At 39.9% G+C, this 13,611-nt stretch overlaps 1 protein-coding gene across 4 annotated transcripts in view; it reads left to right on the top strand.

The window, feature by feature from the left end:
- Nucleotides 1-13,611, top strand: part of LARGE1 (LARGE xylosyl- and glucuronyltransferase 1) — a 268,311-nt gene that overhangs the window by 163,535 nt on the left and 91,165 nt on the right. For all 4 annotated transcript variants that reach the window (XM_086887298.1, XM_086887297.1, XM_086887299.1 and 1 more), the window contains one exon: nt 1,317-1,488. In XM_086887298.1, the coding sequence (XP_086743424.1) occupies nt 1,317-1,488 (172 nt within the window). The remainder of the gene's footprint in view (nt 1-1,316; nt 1,489-13,611) is intronic.

The raw sequence follows: 13,611 nt of genomic DNA, 5'->3' as shown, positions 1-13,611 counted from the left end.
GAATAGAGGAGGTCAGCTTACATCATAAGAGGCCTTGTTACTTTATATTCAAAAAGAAATCTGCTCTAAGCACCTATTATTAGCCTTTCTTCAACCATGCTTCCAACTTCCAAATGTAGGAACTCATTCTCTTACAGAAAGTTTTCTCTAAGGATTTTGGGGGATTTTTTTATTTTTTTTATGCAAACGTTGTTTCATATAATAAAATTTACAATGACAATGAATAGCTAAAAGATAGTTAAACAACAGAACAAATCTCCTCAGTTTTATGAATACACTGAGTTTCTGCCTACTTTCTCCAAAGTGTAGCATGCCATGAAAAATCCTGAAATCTGTCTCATGGAAGTTTTTTGTCAACAAAAAAGTAATTGAAATTAGTGAGAGCACGACATAAGGGAAAACTTAAAATCTGGGAATTGCACATGCCCCTTACAACAAACAAGAGGAGTTTCAGACAGGGAAATAGGAACTTCTCAAAAACTTCTAATATCCCACTTTAAGCAGAAACTTTTGATATTTGAGAACTTGAGTCTCACAGAAAGAAAACTAAATACAGCTCATGGAACATCCTGGTGCCAGTAGTACAATGCGTTACAGAATTTAGACTCCCAACTTTTCTTTTAGAAGATGTACAAATGGTTTTTTTTAGCTCTTACTGAAGAAATGAAAATGTTTGAGTTTGCCACACTCAATACATAAAACCAAAAAATGTGGCTGACAATTTTCTATCTCTTTCTCTACTTTTGAGCATGTCTGTAGGACCTCAGTAGTTTTAAGTTAAAGATTTAAGGCTTAAGGAATATTTTGAGTTTGTAAGAAACAATTTATTTGCAGTTTTCTGGCCCGTTATTTCAAATGACTGGCCTTTTGAAATTCTGACCACCAGATCTATAAAAAATATAAGGAAAATATTATGCTTGTTACTTCTGCATCAGAGAAAATTTTGAGAATGACAACTTTTTTTTGGTTGAAAATGAAAGTAATGTACAATACACCTGAAGTTTTAGACTAAAAGTGTATTTCAGTTTTATCAGAACACATGGAAGTCTCAGAATGAATTCTACCAGACCAGAAAGGCTCAACTAATTTTAGTTATGTTGTGTGAAGAGGTTGTCTCAAAGAACTCTTTTTTCCCAAGCTTTCAGAAATTTTAGTATATTTCGGAGCTTCTGAAACAAATTTAAAAACAGGCTCTTAGATGACTTTTCCACCGCAGAGATCTTCTACTATGACAAAAAACTAGTGTCAGGAAAATTTTCTCTTTCTAATGAAGATTATTTTTTCTTCCTCTTTCCGACTTCCCATTTCCTGTCAAGTCTGAAGTGTCTTGGATCCCCAACAAACACTACTCTGGGATTTACGGGCTGATGAAGTTGGTTCTGACTAAGACTCTACCTTCCAATCTTGAGCGAGTCATTGTCCTCGACACAGACATTACATTTGCCACTGACATTGCTGAGCTATGGGCCGTCTTTCACAAGTTCAAAGGTATTTTAATGATTTTTTTTACTCTCCTTATTTGAGTGGGGGGGGAGAACGATGAGGCAAGCAATACAGCGGGTGTGAAAGGGCCAGCTGAGGTTTGTTAAAATGTTTTCACTCTCAGTTTTTGGTGTTTGAATATAATTATTCTCTTTGTGAGCTCTTTTCTTAATGATGTTCTGTGTAGAATAACTGACAACACCAATGATATATGTAGTTTGTTTTATTGGTCTGATTATATGGGGCAGGTGAGAGCCTGACAATGCAGTAGATGATAAAGAATTATGAGCATGCTGTAGTTATGTACCGTTCAATACCTCTTTGAAGAGCTTGGGTTTTATTATTTCTTTTATTAATAAAACTGAATTATTACTTTCAGTGTAACTGTTCCATGTAACCACTGAGAATGAAGGAAGCTGGGAATTCTTGAACCAGGGAGGAAAATGAAGGGAACACAGTTACACATAGAATAGAAATAAGTTGCTGTTTGGTCCTCTTAATGAGTTGATAAAGGGGTCTGGATTCTAAGGAACTAAAATAGTTTTCCCTACCTAGTCCCATTTCCCACAGCTCCTTGAAAATGTACTTCATAGTCGTTCTGAGAAGGGAGACTTCCAGAGTAACTGTAAGGAGATGATTACAAAGAAGTTCCCCACTACCCTGTCACAAAGCAGAGCACTCTCAGGCTAGCACACCACTAAAACCATTTAATTCTCCCAGGTTTCAGTGTTGCCAGCTGTTCAGAGTCAGAGACATACCCTGTTGTTCTTCTCTTGCCCTCAGCATATATATAACAGTGCTGATAAGTGCAGAGGCATTCCAGCATCCCGATTTAAAGGTTTACAACCCTGCAAAAGTGTAGCCTTGATGCGTTTCATCAGCTCTCTCAAAATCATCTCAAGCAAAGTCAGCCTAAGCAAATGGGAGTATTTATTTAGAGAAGCCAAAATACACCACTCCATTAGGAGGGAGCCAGGAAAGAGCACATTTACTGTACTTATCCCCTGCTGAAATCCACAAGGCCTTTTTTTCCCAGTACCCAGCTCTGGGGCAGGACCTGTTATCTTCAGCTCTGTGTCAAGGACTGGGTTCTAGTGCTTACTTCTTCATGCATTTGTTTCCATTCCCTTCTGTGGAATTCAGTGTAACTGATGTCTTTTCAGCAAGCCAGAAGCATTCACCTTTTTTCTTAATTTAATTATTCACAACCTTTCTTCATTAAGGAATATAATGTTTTTCCTCCTCTCCAGGTATTGTTCAGACCTCTTAACCAAGCCTTTTCTCTCCACTGAACCTTGAGTTTCATGTAAACGTATACCTTGACAACCATAAGTAACATAAATGTAGAGGAAGTAACGTTATGCTGTTGTACTGTTTGCAGCTGTCCCATTAATAGCAGTATTTTCCTGACTATATGGTGTAATTTCACATCACTACAGGAAAAGAAATGTGGATAAACAGAACTTGGGTATAGAGGACTGCATGGTCAAAGAGAGAAAAGCCTGAATTGAGACAATGATTGTCTCTTTGCTTATAATTTCTGTCATAATTTCAGTGAAGATCCCTTGCTTTTTTACTGGGGGAATAAAACCAAGCATAAAGACTGCTTGTAAAAAAAAGAACATGGAGCAGAGACAGATGTAAGATTGAAAGAAAATACAGACAAAAAATATGGAAATATGGAGAAGAATAATTAATGGAGATAAAACTTTGGAGTAAATCAGTCTCCATAGAGCTAGGCAAGAATGTTCATTTGATTACAGATGTGAAAAACTCTAACTTACACATGGCGACAGAATTCCTGTACTACTGCTCTCATAACGTACATAGCACAACTCCCAAATGCATGATTTTGTAGGTTGTCCCGTGTGTCTTTTCAATTCCAGCTGACCACCTGCTTCTCCACAGATTTTAATCCTGGCAATAGATTGGTCAGCGTCTACATTTACTCATCTCCCAGGCAGTTGTGCACAAAGAAAGAGTAGATAAGACAGTGTTATAGCCCCAGGTGTTGAGCTGGGGTGGGAGAGGACTTTGGATCCTAAATGCTGCAGAGAGAGGAAGTGTCCAAGCACAGGCTGGTTCACCAACCTGTGTCATAGGCTGCAGTTCCATTAGCAAAGATGACCTCGATGATGGTGACACCAGAATCGAGTGTTTAAAGGTAAGAGTCAGAGGGAAAGCCAATAAACCAAACACCGTGGTGAGAATCTGTTGTAGGCCACTCGAGGAATGAGGAGGCAGGAGAAATATTCTGTAAGCAGCTGGGAAGTCTCACAGTTGCTAGCCTTTTTTCTTGTGGTGGGCTTGAATTTACCAGAGAGGTAAGTTGAACTTGCTTAGCAGAGGTCTGTCACTGTAGGACACGGAATGATTCACACGGACACGGTTCAGTGTATGACAGGGAAAAAGAAGGCTTTTATTTTTGTGACTCTAGTATTTATAGATTCTCAACAATGACCAGGGATTGGATAGTTAGGTTACCACCTTCCTAATCACACTGGTCATGAGAAACATCCATCAAAAGATGTTTCTTTGAAAGAATGTATAAACATCTATGTTTATAGTTACTTTCCTGGGAAAGTGGCTAGAAACTATGAAAACAAGATTAGAAGGCTTAATTTTCAGGGCGACAGAGGTCTGCTGGAAATACAGCACTTGGGAGAGGAAACAGTCCAGGAAGTTCCTGGAGTGTGTGGAAGATGATTTCCTGACCCAGCTGGTGAGGGAGGAAGCCAGCCAGGGGCAGTGCCTGCCTGAATCTGTCAGCAGATTCTAAGTAGGGAGGTCCCAGTGGACTAGAGATTAATAAATATGATGCCCATTTACAGGAAGGGCTGGAAGGAGCATCTGGGGAATTACAGGCCTGTTGGCCTGACCTTGGGCCAGGGAAGGTCATGGAACACATCACCTTTAGTGCTGTCATGTAGCATGTGCAGGTCAACCAGGGGACTGGGCCCTGGCAGCATGGGTTTGTGAAAGGCAGGTCCTGATTGACCCATCTGATCTCCTTCGGTGACAAAGGTGACTCTTAGTGGATGACGGAAAGGCTGTGGATGTTGTCTGCCTAAACTTCAGTAAAGCTTTTGATGTGGTTTCTCACAGCATTCTCACAGAAACTGGCTTCCCATGGCATAGATGTATTCTGTGCATAAAAACTGGCTGGATGGCCTGTCCCAGAAAGTTGTGGTGAATGGAGATAAATAAATTTGGCAGCCAGTCACTAGTGGTGTTTCCCAGGGCTTGATATTTGGGGCCTATTTGACTATATCAATATAGTTTGATTTAATACCTTTATCAATGGTCTGGACAAGGGGATCAGGTGCATGCTTGGTCAACAGCAAGTTGAGTAGGAGGGTTGATCTGTTGGAGGGCAGGAAAGCTCTGGACAGGAAAGATCTGGACAGGCTGAAACAATGAGCCAAGGCCAGTTCTGTGAGTTTCAAGAAGGCAAAGTTCCAGGTCCTGCACTTTGGTCACAACAACCCTATGCGGCACTACAGGTTTGGGGCAGAACGGTTGGAAAACAGCCCAGTGGGAAGGGATCTCTGAGTGCTGGTCACAGCAGCTGAACGCAAGCCAGGGTGTGCCCAGGTGGCCAAGGAGGCCAGTGGCATCCTGACCTAATGGGCAATAGTGTGGCCAGCAGGAGGAGGAGGACAGGGACTGTCCGTCTGTTCTCAGCACTGGTGAGGTCACACCTCAAGTGCCATGTTCATTTCTGGGCCCCTCACCGCAATAAAGACACCAAGGGGGTGGAACGTGTCCAGAGAAGGGGAGCAGAAAATTCCTTCACAGAAAGGGTTGACAAGCATTGGAACAGACTGCCCAGGAAGTTGTGGGGTCACCATCCCTGGCTCCATTTAAAAGCTGTGTAGATGTGGTGTTTAGGGACAGGGTTTGGTGGACTTGGTAGTTTTGCTTTGGTGGTAGGACATAAAGGTCTTTTTCAACCCAAGTGATTGTATTGTTCTATGATTCAATGGAAATGGAAGGAAGGGCAAGTAATTTGGAGAGATACTGATACTCTTTTACCGCTTTGTAAAAGTTTGGCCTAAATTCTGTGGTGATTCTCAATTTTTCCTAAGTGTCTTTTTATTTCTCCTGCCCGCATTACAAAAGATTGAAAGATTGTCTCATGTCATGAGCCCCAAATATTCCTCCAAAGGATATTTTACTAAACTAATGTTTTAATCTTTGTTTCTCTCTCAGAAGTCCCAGGTAAGTTCATGAAGATTTCTTGGGGGCAATGTACAATGTTTGGTGAAATATTACATAAACAGAAGAATAATAAAACTCCTATGAAGGGAAATGCTAGGCTCCAAAGGAACCTGTCATTACGCCCAACCCCAGTTAGAAGGGCAGCTTTAGACCCACTGGGTCTCCTTCTAGAAATGTTCTAAAAACCAGCTGCTGGCTAGAAGCCACCATTATAAACCTGCCTATACTAAGATGCTTCTTGAGCAAATTAAAGAATTTTTCACATCAGTGCAGGAAAGGAAAGAGCTTCTGTCTGCAGATTGCTGCAAGATAACTGATGAGGCAGTCCAGCACAGCCTTTCCCAAATTGCAGCCACATGTAGAGAGGAGGTCCTAGAGTCTGTGATTCTTTCTGTGCCTAGGAAGAGTTTCTTCCCAACAAAAACAGTAATAAAGGGAGACCAGTAGCTCAGATTCGTTATTTCTCGGACACCATGCTTGGAAGAAACTCAGATTTACAACTGTCTTATAATTTAACCAGATCTGATTTGCTGTGTAGAAGAGTCTACAATGTCTCTTAAATAGCACCTGCAATAGCCAGAATTCTTGTTCTGCAAAGGTTCTTATTCCAGTCATCTTAAGAGTTGCTGGAAAGATCAGACCCTTACATAGTAACTTAATATTTTAGGTGGTAAAGGTACTACTCCATTTGCTCTGTAGATGGAAGAAAGGCAGTAGGATTTCTTTGTAAATTATTGCTCTTCTGCCCATTTCTGATAAGCTCTTTGCATACACCCTTACAATAAGTGATCCAACTGTTCTGAGCAGAGTGCAGAAATTTAAAAATCTCTTCTTTGAAGTGGCAACCTTAGGCTTTGGGAAATATTCACACCTCTCTTTGGTAGCCTGAAACAGTATCTCAAGCTATGTAACATTTCACAGTTTCTCTTAGGAGTTAGTGAGGGTAGTGTAATTATTAATCGTTTCATATACAAGCTTCAATCTCTATGCATAAATATGTCTTTGGGAACCCATAACTTAAATTTCAAGAGTTATATCCAGCTTTTTAGCTGGGGTTTGGACATTTCTGATTTAGCCTCATTCTCTCTTGCCCTGCAGATAGGTAGAATGTTTTCCTCTAGGACTGAGATACACCTCCAAAATATTGACTTCAAAGGTTAGAGTCTGAAGCCAGTCTGGTGAAGATAACCTGTCATGCATGTTTTCTGTGACTCAGCTGACACTGATGATGTTTCCAAGTCATTTTCACTAGATTTTGACAGTTCTAAACTTGAGAAAGTACCTAGCCTAAGGGCAAAAGTGTGGGACTTTCTTCAAATTTATCCAAGAATAGTGTATTCTTGGATGAAGTGCTTCAGAGTGTTTCAGACAATAAGGATTAGTAACCAATGTTTTTATTGCAGAAACTGTGCAAATTCTTCAGAGACAAAAATGAGTCCAAAACTATGTTCTGTGCCTTCAATCTTAAAATTCTTTTAAAGGCCACATCTGCTAATTGTTTTATATTCTTGCTCACACAAACTCTTGGTCCTGCAATGTGGGTTCTTTTTTCCAAGGCTGTGATTTTTAGTTTTACTGGGTGTTAAATATGGATTCTCAGGATTTAATTTATTTGGGTCTTGACTTAAAGCAGTCATTGTAATTGTATGTCTTACAATTTGCAGTTTCACTCTGGATCACAGTCTCTGTGTGCTGGGTGCTCCACATGTAAATAGCAAGAGACTGTCTTTGTGCTTTATGTTGTCAGGTGACAATTCTTCGGTCTGCTTTGTTCCTTTAGGCCACTGCTTTATATGAGTCACAGCTGAAACTCACAAATGAGACCAGAATAATCCCTGTAGAGATCAGTGTTGAGGAGCTCTGTGTTAAATTGAACGCTACATCAAAGGGCATTATGATATTTCTAAGTACATGTCAAAACTCAGAGGCTGTATTGAACAGTGATGTCTTACTACTACTGAATGTTGGCCTCACAATCCAGCTAGCTGATGAATATTTTAAGTACTTTTAAACAACAGAGGCTGGATAATACTTAGCTCTAGCACATTTCAAATAAGTCTGCTTGTATATTAAGTCACCCAGAGAATATAAGCTACAATTGGTGTTCATCTGTACAAGTAAGTCTTCTCTGGAAAGGTGACCTCCATTAACCAAGCATACAAGAAGGAGAAATGGCAAGCTTGACAGGAATACTGAGATTCACATGTTCATATTTTGCATGAATAAAAACATGCTATAGAAGCTGTTTGCTTTGTGTCAGGAGCTCAAATAATGATAAAAATCCATATTGACATCATAAATACCAGAAAAGGTCAGCAGTGATTTTGGTGCAGGATCAAGTGCCCAGAGCTGAAGAGGGACTGGCACATAGTCAATCCCAAACTTAAAATTTGCAAACACTCAGCATGTGGGTGCTTTGGCATATTGCTCTGCAAAAAGCCTGAGGTAACAATCTAGGTTCATACTGTTTTTGCAGCTTCTTCAGGAAAACGAGCAAACAAACACACAAAACACCCAAGAAAAATCATAAGCCCCACAAACTTAAGCATCTTGTGTAGGGATTTTAGTAATTATATTCTTACAAGAACTATTGTAGATAAGGTTGTAATGTTAAGTGCATGGAGAACTTTCCATTTATATGTGAGTTTAGCATGCCAGAAAGTGAGATGCTGATGTCACTGGTGAGAGGCAGGCAGTCAGCAGGTGCTGTATAAATTTCCCTGAATTTGGCTCTACCAGTAAAGCCCTGTTTTAATAAACTATGCCTGTCATAGCCCTTGACTCTCCTGCAATGATTGTGCTTTTTATAGGTATGCTGTTCTTTTGATAATGTAAAATACTCAGTTGTTGCCAAGATTAAAATTTAAAATTCATTGACACCTATGGCTCAAGGCAGGATTTGAGCCACAGAATTGATTCTGGGCAGGCTCTGTAGTTCAGTCTGTCAGTTTACAGTGAGTAAATCATTAAAGCTTCCAGATGATTTTGAGACAGGATCTCTGTGGGCTGACACAGTGTTCATGTTAAATCCTGCAGAGATCTTTCTGTTTCTTCTGGTCAGTAAAACAAGCTTTCTTTTCTTGCTAATCAAGAGGAAGGCATTAGCAATATGCACCTTAGTGTGTATAAAAATCCATGGTATGAGTCAGTCTTTTTGTGAAGGAAACAGGATCATATTGTAGCAGGGTGCATTAATAAAATTGTCAGGCAGCTATTAAAATAGCTTAAAATTATCTGAATTTTTATAAGTGTCTAAAAAGGCCGAATGGCACTTGTCTTTGCTCATAAAAGAAACATCTGTTAGCTTCTGAAAGATTTGTGTAAGTATTTAATGGTTAGACTACAGTGCATAGCTCATCCTAGGGTTATTACACAAATGAAATACAGTTTCTCTTTGAAAAGGTCCCTGTGGAGGCTCTATCTGCTTAAGATTTTCTGTTCTTGATTGTCATATTGTGGTGTGTTCTTTTTCTGCTACAGAATCTTTGAAACTTCATTGATAAAGAATTTTATTAGTTAGCTATAGCTGATAGAAATATTGAGGGGTGTTGTGCTCCAGTGTCTCACAATGCTGTCATCATCTGTGTGAAACTATAGGATAATACTGATTTATTTTGGTGAAGAGGGAAAGAAATTAAGGGGTTGGGGTATTTGGGGAAAAAGACAAGTTTCTAACTGTGACTGGGGGTTAATTTTGGTGACTGTAATTAGGAGGGGATCAAACAAAGAGGAAGGACTTGCTGATTCTGTGGGTCTAGGGAAGAGAACACTTCTCTCTCTCCACACTTGTCAGATAAGCTGACTGGATGGAAGTTCTGCTATTTTTTATTTTTTTTTCCCCTAATTGCAGTTTGCTTTGCTGTGATATTCCTTTATTGAGAAGCCAGTATGTGAGAAGGTTGACCTCAGTAAATGAGCTCCAAGGGAGAGAGTTTATTATATGGATCAGCATGTGCACATTCTAGTTTATGGATTTTAATGTGACAAGGGACATAATCAGAAAATTCTGATTATGAATTGCTGCCAAAATAGAATGGCTGCAGTTTCTGAAACATCTGTAGTTCTATTTTAGCTGAATGGTTCTTTGTATGTTTCTGCCATCAGGCAGAAATATTTAGAGGTGAAAGGCCAACCATGCATAGAGATAGGGTATAACTCATGGTGAGGTAAATTCTAAAATAAAATAAAAGATTTAAGTTCTTTATTTTTCCACTCTTATTTCCAAGGGATACCCTTTAGTCATGTTTTCAAGCTTTTTCCCATGGGGGCTAGGGATATTTTAATTATAAATGAAAGCTGGTATTTTTTCTCATCTTTTTATACCACAATTGGAGTTTTTAGAATAAAAACCCACCACATGCTATAAGATTTGTAATAAAATCTTGTTGGCAACACTGAAATTTTGAGGATTTTTTCTACCTTCTGAACATCAGTCTAGTGCTTTTTCTACATTATTGTTCTCCAGTCTTTGTTAAGCTGCCACTCATTCTACAGCTGTCTTTTTGGCTTAGATGCTATGATGTATCAAACACCCAAACTAAACATTGTATGACTCACCCAGTGTTAAAGCAAAAATACAGTTTTTCCTCTAAGCTCTTTCTTCAGGATTTAAAGAGACTTTAATTCTATTAATCTCCAGTACTCCAGCTGTGGAGAATGGACCTAGAGCTTTTTTGAACTGCCTTGCAAATATTTATTAAGAGAAATCAGGGCAGAGCATGGCATCAAAGGAGCAAAGTGCATATCCCCATCTCCCTTGACTAGCAAAAGCTGTGCCTCCTCAGAAGCTAGAAAATCCAGCTCCCACAGGGTACAGACTAGGAGAAGGAGCATTTCTGCTTTGCATGTTTGTTATTGGCAGAGGAAAATGTATTTCTGGGAATGAGATGCCAGTAGGCTGTGCTGAAAGGAAAATATATGAGAAAACGGGTGGGAAGAAACCAAGGAGGAAAATAATAGCTCCCCCATCCAAACTAAAAAGGAGACATCAATCAGGAGTTGCTGTCCACCAATAAATGTTTTGGGTTGATTGCTTTCTCCTATAGTCTATTCACATTCTTCTGCTTCCTTTCAGGTGCACTCAGTACCCGTACCCTGTCGATTTACAACTTGTTTAATTATATTTTGTTTAGAGCACTATTAAAAAAAACCCCAAACATTGATGTCTGCCTGTCTTCCTGGGTGGAGCACACAGATCAAGCCCATGTACTTATCCCTCTGGCCAGTCACTCTGCATTCCCTTGGTGACAGTAAAGCAGAGCGAGTGCATGAGCAGACAGTGAATATGGAGGGAGCCTGTTCACCAGTTATTAATGTGCAATGATTAGTAACTTCTGCATGTGGGAAAAAGCCAAGCAGAAGAGACACATGGGTCATTCACGTAACAAACGAAGTTTACTCTAAGGTTTGATAGTTGTATTAATAGGACTAAAGAAAGAATGATATTTAGCAGGTAGATTTCCCTGCCTAAGGCCCTCATTCTAATCACGTGCAATCTATCAAGCACATACACTTTTCACTGTTAACCGTGATGTGCATTGTAATAACTTGATATTCTGTTTTCTCTCTCTCCAAACCAGGCACATTCTCTGAGCCTACCTTGTTCTGCATTGACAATCCATATTTTTAGGGACCTCAGGCCCCATTTCCAATTACAAAGCTCTCATTCAAGGTTTCACCTTTTTGGTTTCATGCTGCAAATTATGCCTGTAATACTGTCCTTGGCAGCACATGGATTTGCATAGGGTAAAGTGGTGTAGGGAATAGCTGTCTCTCAGGTTCAAGCTGTAAGGCAGAACATATTGCCAAGAGGTCAATGGCATGATTATCCCATCAGCAGGGTGAGTGCATGGTATTGCTCTCTGCACAGCCAGGGAAGAGGGAAATGCGTGTACAAAATTAAACCAATTCATTACATAACTGCACTAAGACTATGTACAAATGTACCATGAGCAGAACCTGGGGACAGCTACATGAACTAGAAGTTAGACACGTAAATGAAATCAGTAATCAGTGAAATTATGTGGGAAAAGTAGAACCTGCACATTCTTTCATTTTCCAATTAATGTAGAGAATCAGGGATGTTCAAACACCTTATTTTAATCCTCGCAAGCTAAAAGGAAAAAAAAATTAGCTTGGTCAGTAATGGGCCACTTCACTCTGCATCTCTGAAGTGTCTTTATTTTACGTAAATTTCAAGCTGGCTCCACTCCATGTTCTTTGCAGTAATCTCTAGCTGCATTTAGCATGGGCCAAGCAGCTCAATTAAACAGAGGAGCATTACCCCCCCTGATTCCTCAAGGCATATATCTTTTGTCCTTTGAGATACTGCTTACAACAAAAAGAATTTTTTCCTAGCCCTTCTAGATGCATACCGAAAGGTGATTGATAAACATAAGAGTTCAAACTGGGGACAAAATGTGTCCATAGCTTTTCTGTATTCATATTTTATTTCCTGCATTTAGTTGCAGTGAAATTCATAGTCCTGCAAAGAAGTCGGACCTTAAGTGCAAAATCCATAGTTGCAGTATATTTTGCCCAAGTTCATGCCAGTAAAAGAGATGCACATTAGACACCTTCTGGTGAAAAGCCAGGCCAGTTTATTTTTCCTTTGTACTGCCTAAATACTTAAAAGATACTCAAGATCTAAGGTGATGGTATTCCTGCTTTGGTGTAACGCAAGCCCTGTGTCAGCAGCTTCTGGTATGTGTGGTTCTGGGATTCATTCTGGAGCTGGGACTGAACGTCAGCAGAACAGATTCTTGAAAACCATTAACTTCTGGCACAACGAAGTGTAATCCTGAAGCCACTTACGTCTCTGTTTGGGAATGTAGTGTTTTTTTCCTCTCTGCTTAAGGACTGGGGGAGCTGTCAAGTAAGTGCTGTTCTGACACACTAAGGGAATTTGCGTGGTGGGAGCAGAGGTGGAGGTGGATAGCAGAGGAGGTGATAGAGCCTTCAGTGGTGCTGTTGACAAATGTGCCAGAGCATGAACCATCTGAGGACTTAGCACATGCTTACTGCTTCTGCCCTGCTGAGAAGTGTGACTTGGAGCAGGACTGAAGCCCTACAGCAAAGTGAGCCATCGTACTTTTCCTCTTTTAAAATTGTCCTTGGCTGACTCAATGCCACCACTTTTCTGTCATCAGCACTAAATGTCTGCCAGTTTATGCTCACTGCAACTTCCTGAAACACACATCGCCTCTGAAAGTGGCACAAGGTCTCCTGAATTTCATTAATTCATTGCATTGTCTTCCTGCACATGTTCTGCTTAATAGACAGTAATACTATTTCCTTCTGTGTGCTTCAGGATATCATTATTGCAGGTGCAAAGTGACATTCTCTAGGGCTTTGCCAATTTGCTGAAGAGTCATATTGGCACAAATTTTTGACAGTATTTGGAGCTTCATGCTCATTCCCATGCTGCTAAGAAATGATGATCTGAATGTTGTCACCCTGGTGTCCTAAAATCCTGAAAGAGCTCATCTCAGCTGATAAGAGCTACTTTTATAAAACATTGAAGAGGATGGCACTGGCTTCGATCAGTAAAGAATGATAGTTCCTGTATTCCCTGATTTACATAAACATTCCTGCTTTGAACTTACAGCTTCTTTTTTTTGACTAACTAAAAAAAGATGCGAATAAAAAAAATAGTGAAAGGAAGAGCAATCTTTAAATATGTTCTCCTTTCAACTCTAACCCCCTGTTATGGGTCACAAGGAGTTGGGTGACCTCAGCCAGGTCTGATGTGCACGAAGGCTGAGGTGCATAAGCAGAGCAGCAAAGGGATCCTCTTCTGGGGTATCAGTTTTGAGGCAGCTCAGCAGATTTAGAAGAGAATGTTCACACACAGGACAATTCTAGTCTCGTGATCATTTAATTCTTTCAAATGTAATAATGGGAAGTGGA

Source organism: Cyanistes caeruleus, chromosome 4 (assembly GCF_971803275.1).
Source record: "Cyanistes caeruleus chromosome 4, bCyaCae1.hap1.1, whole genome shotgun sequence".
Taxonomy (NCBI): domain Eukaryota; kingdom Metazoa; phylum Chordata; class Aves; order Passeriformes; family Paridae; genus Cyanistes; species Cyanistes caeruleus.
This window is presented reverse-complemented; position numbering and strand designations above follow the sequence as displayed.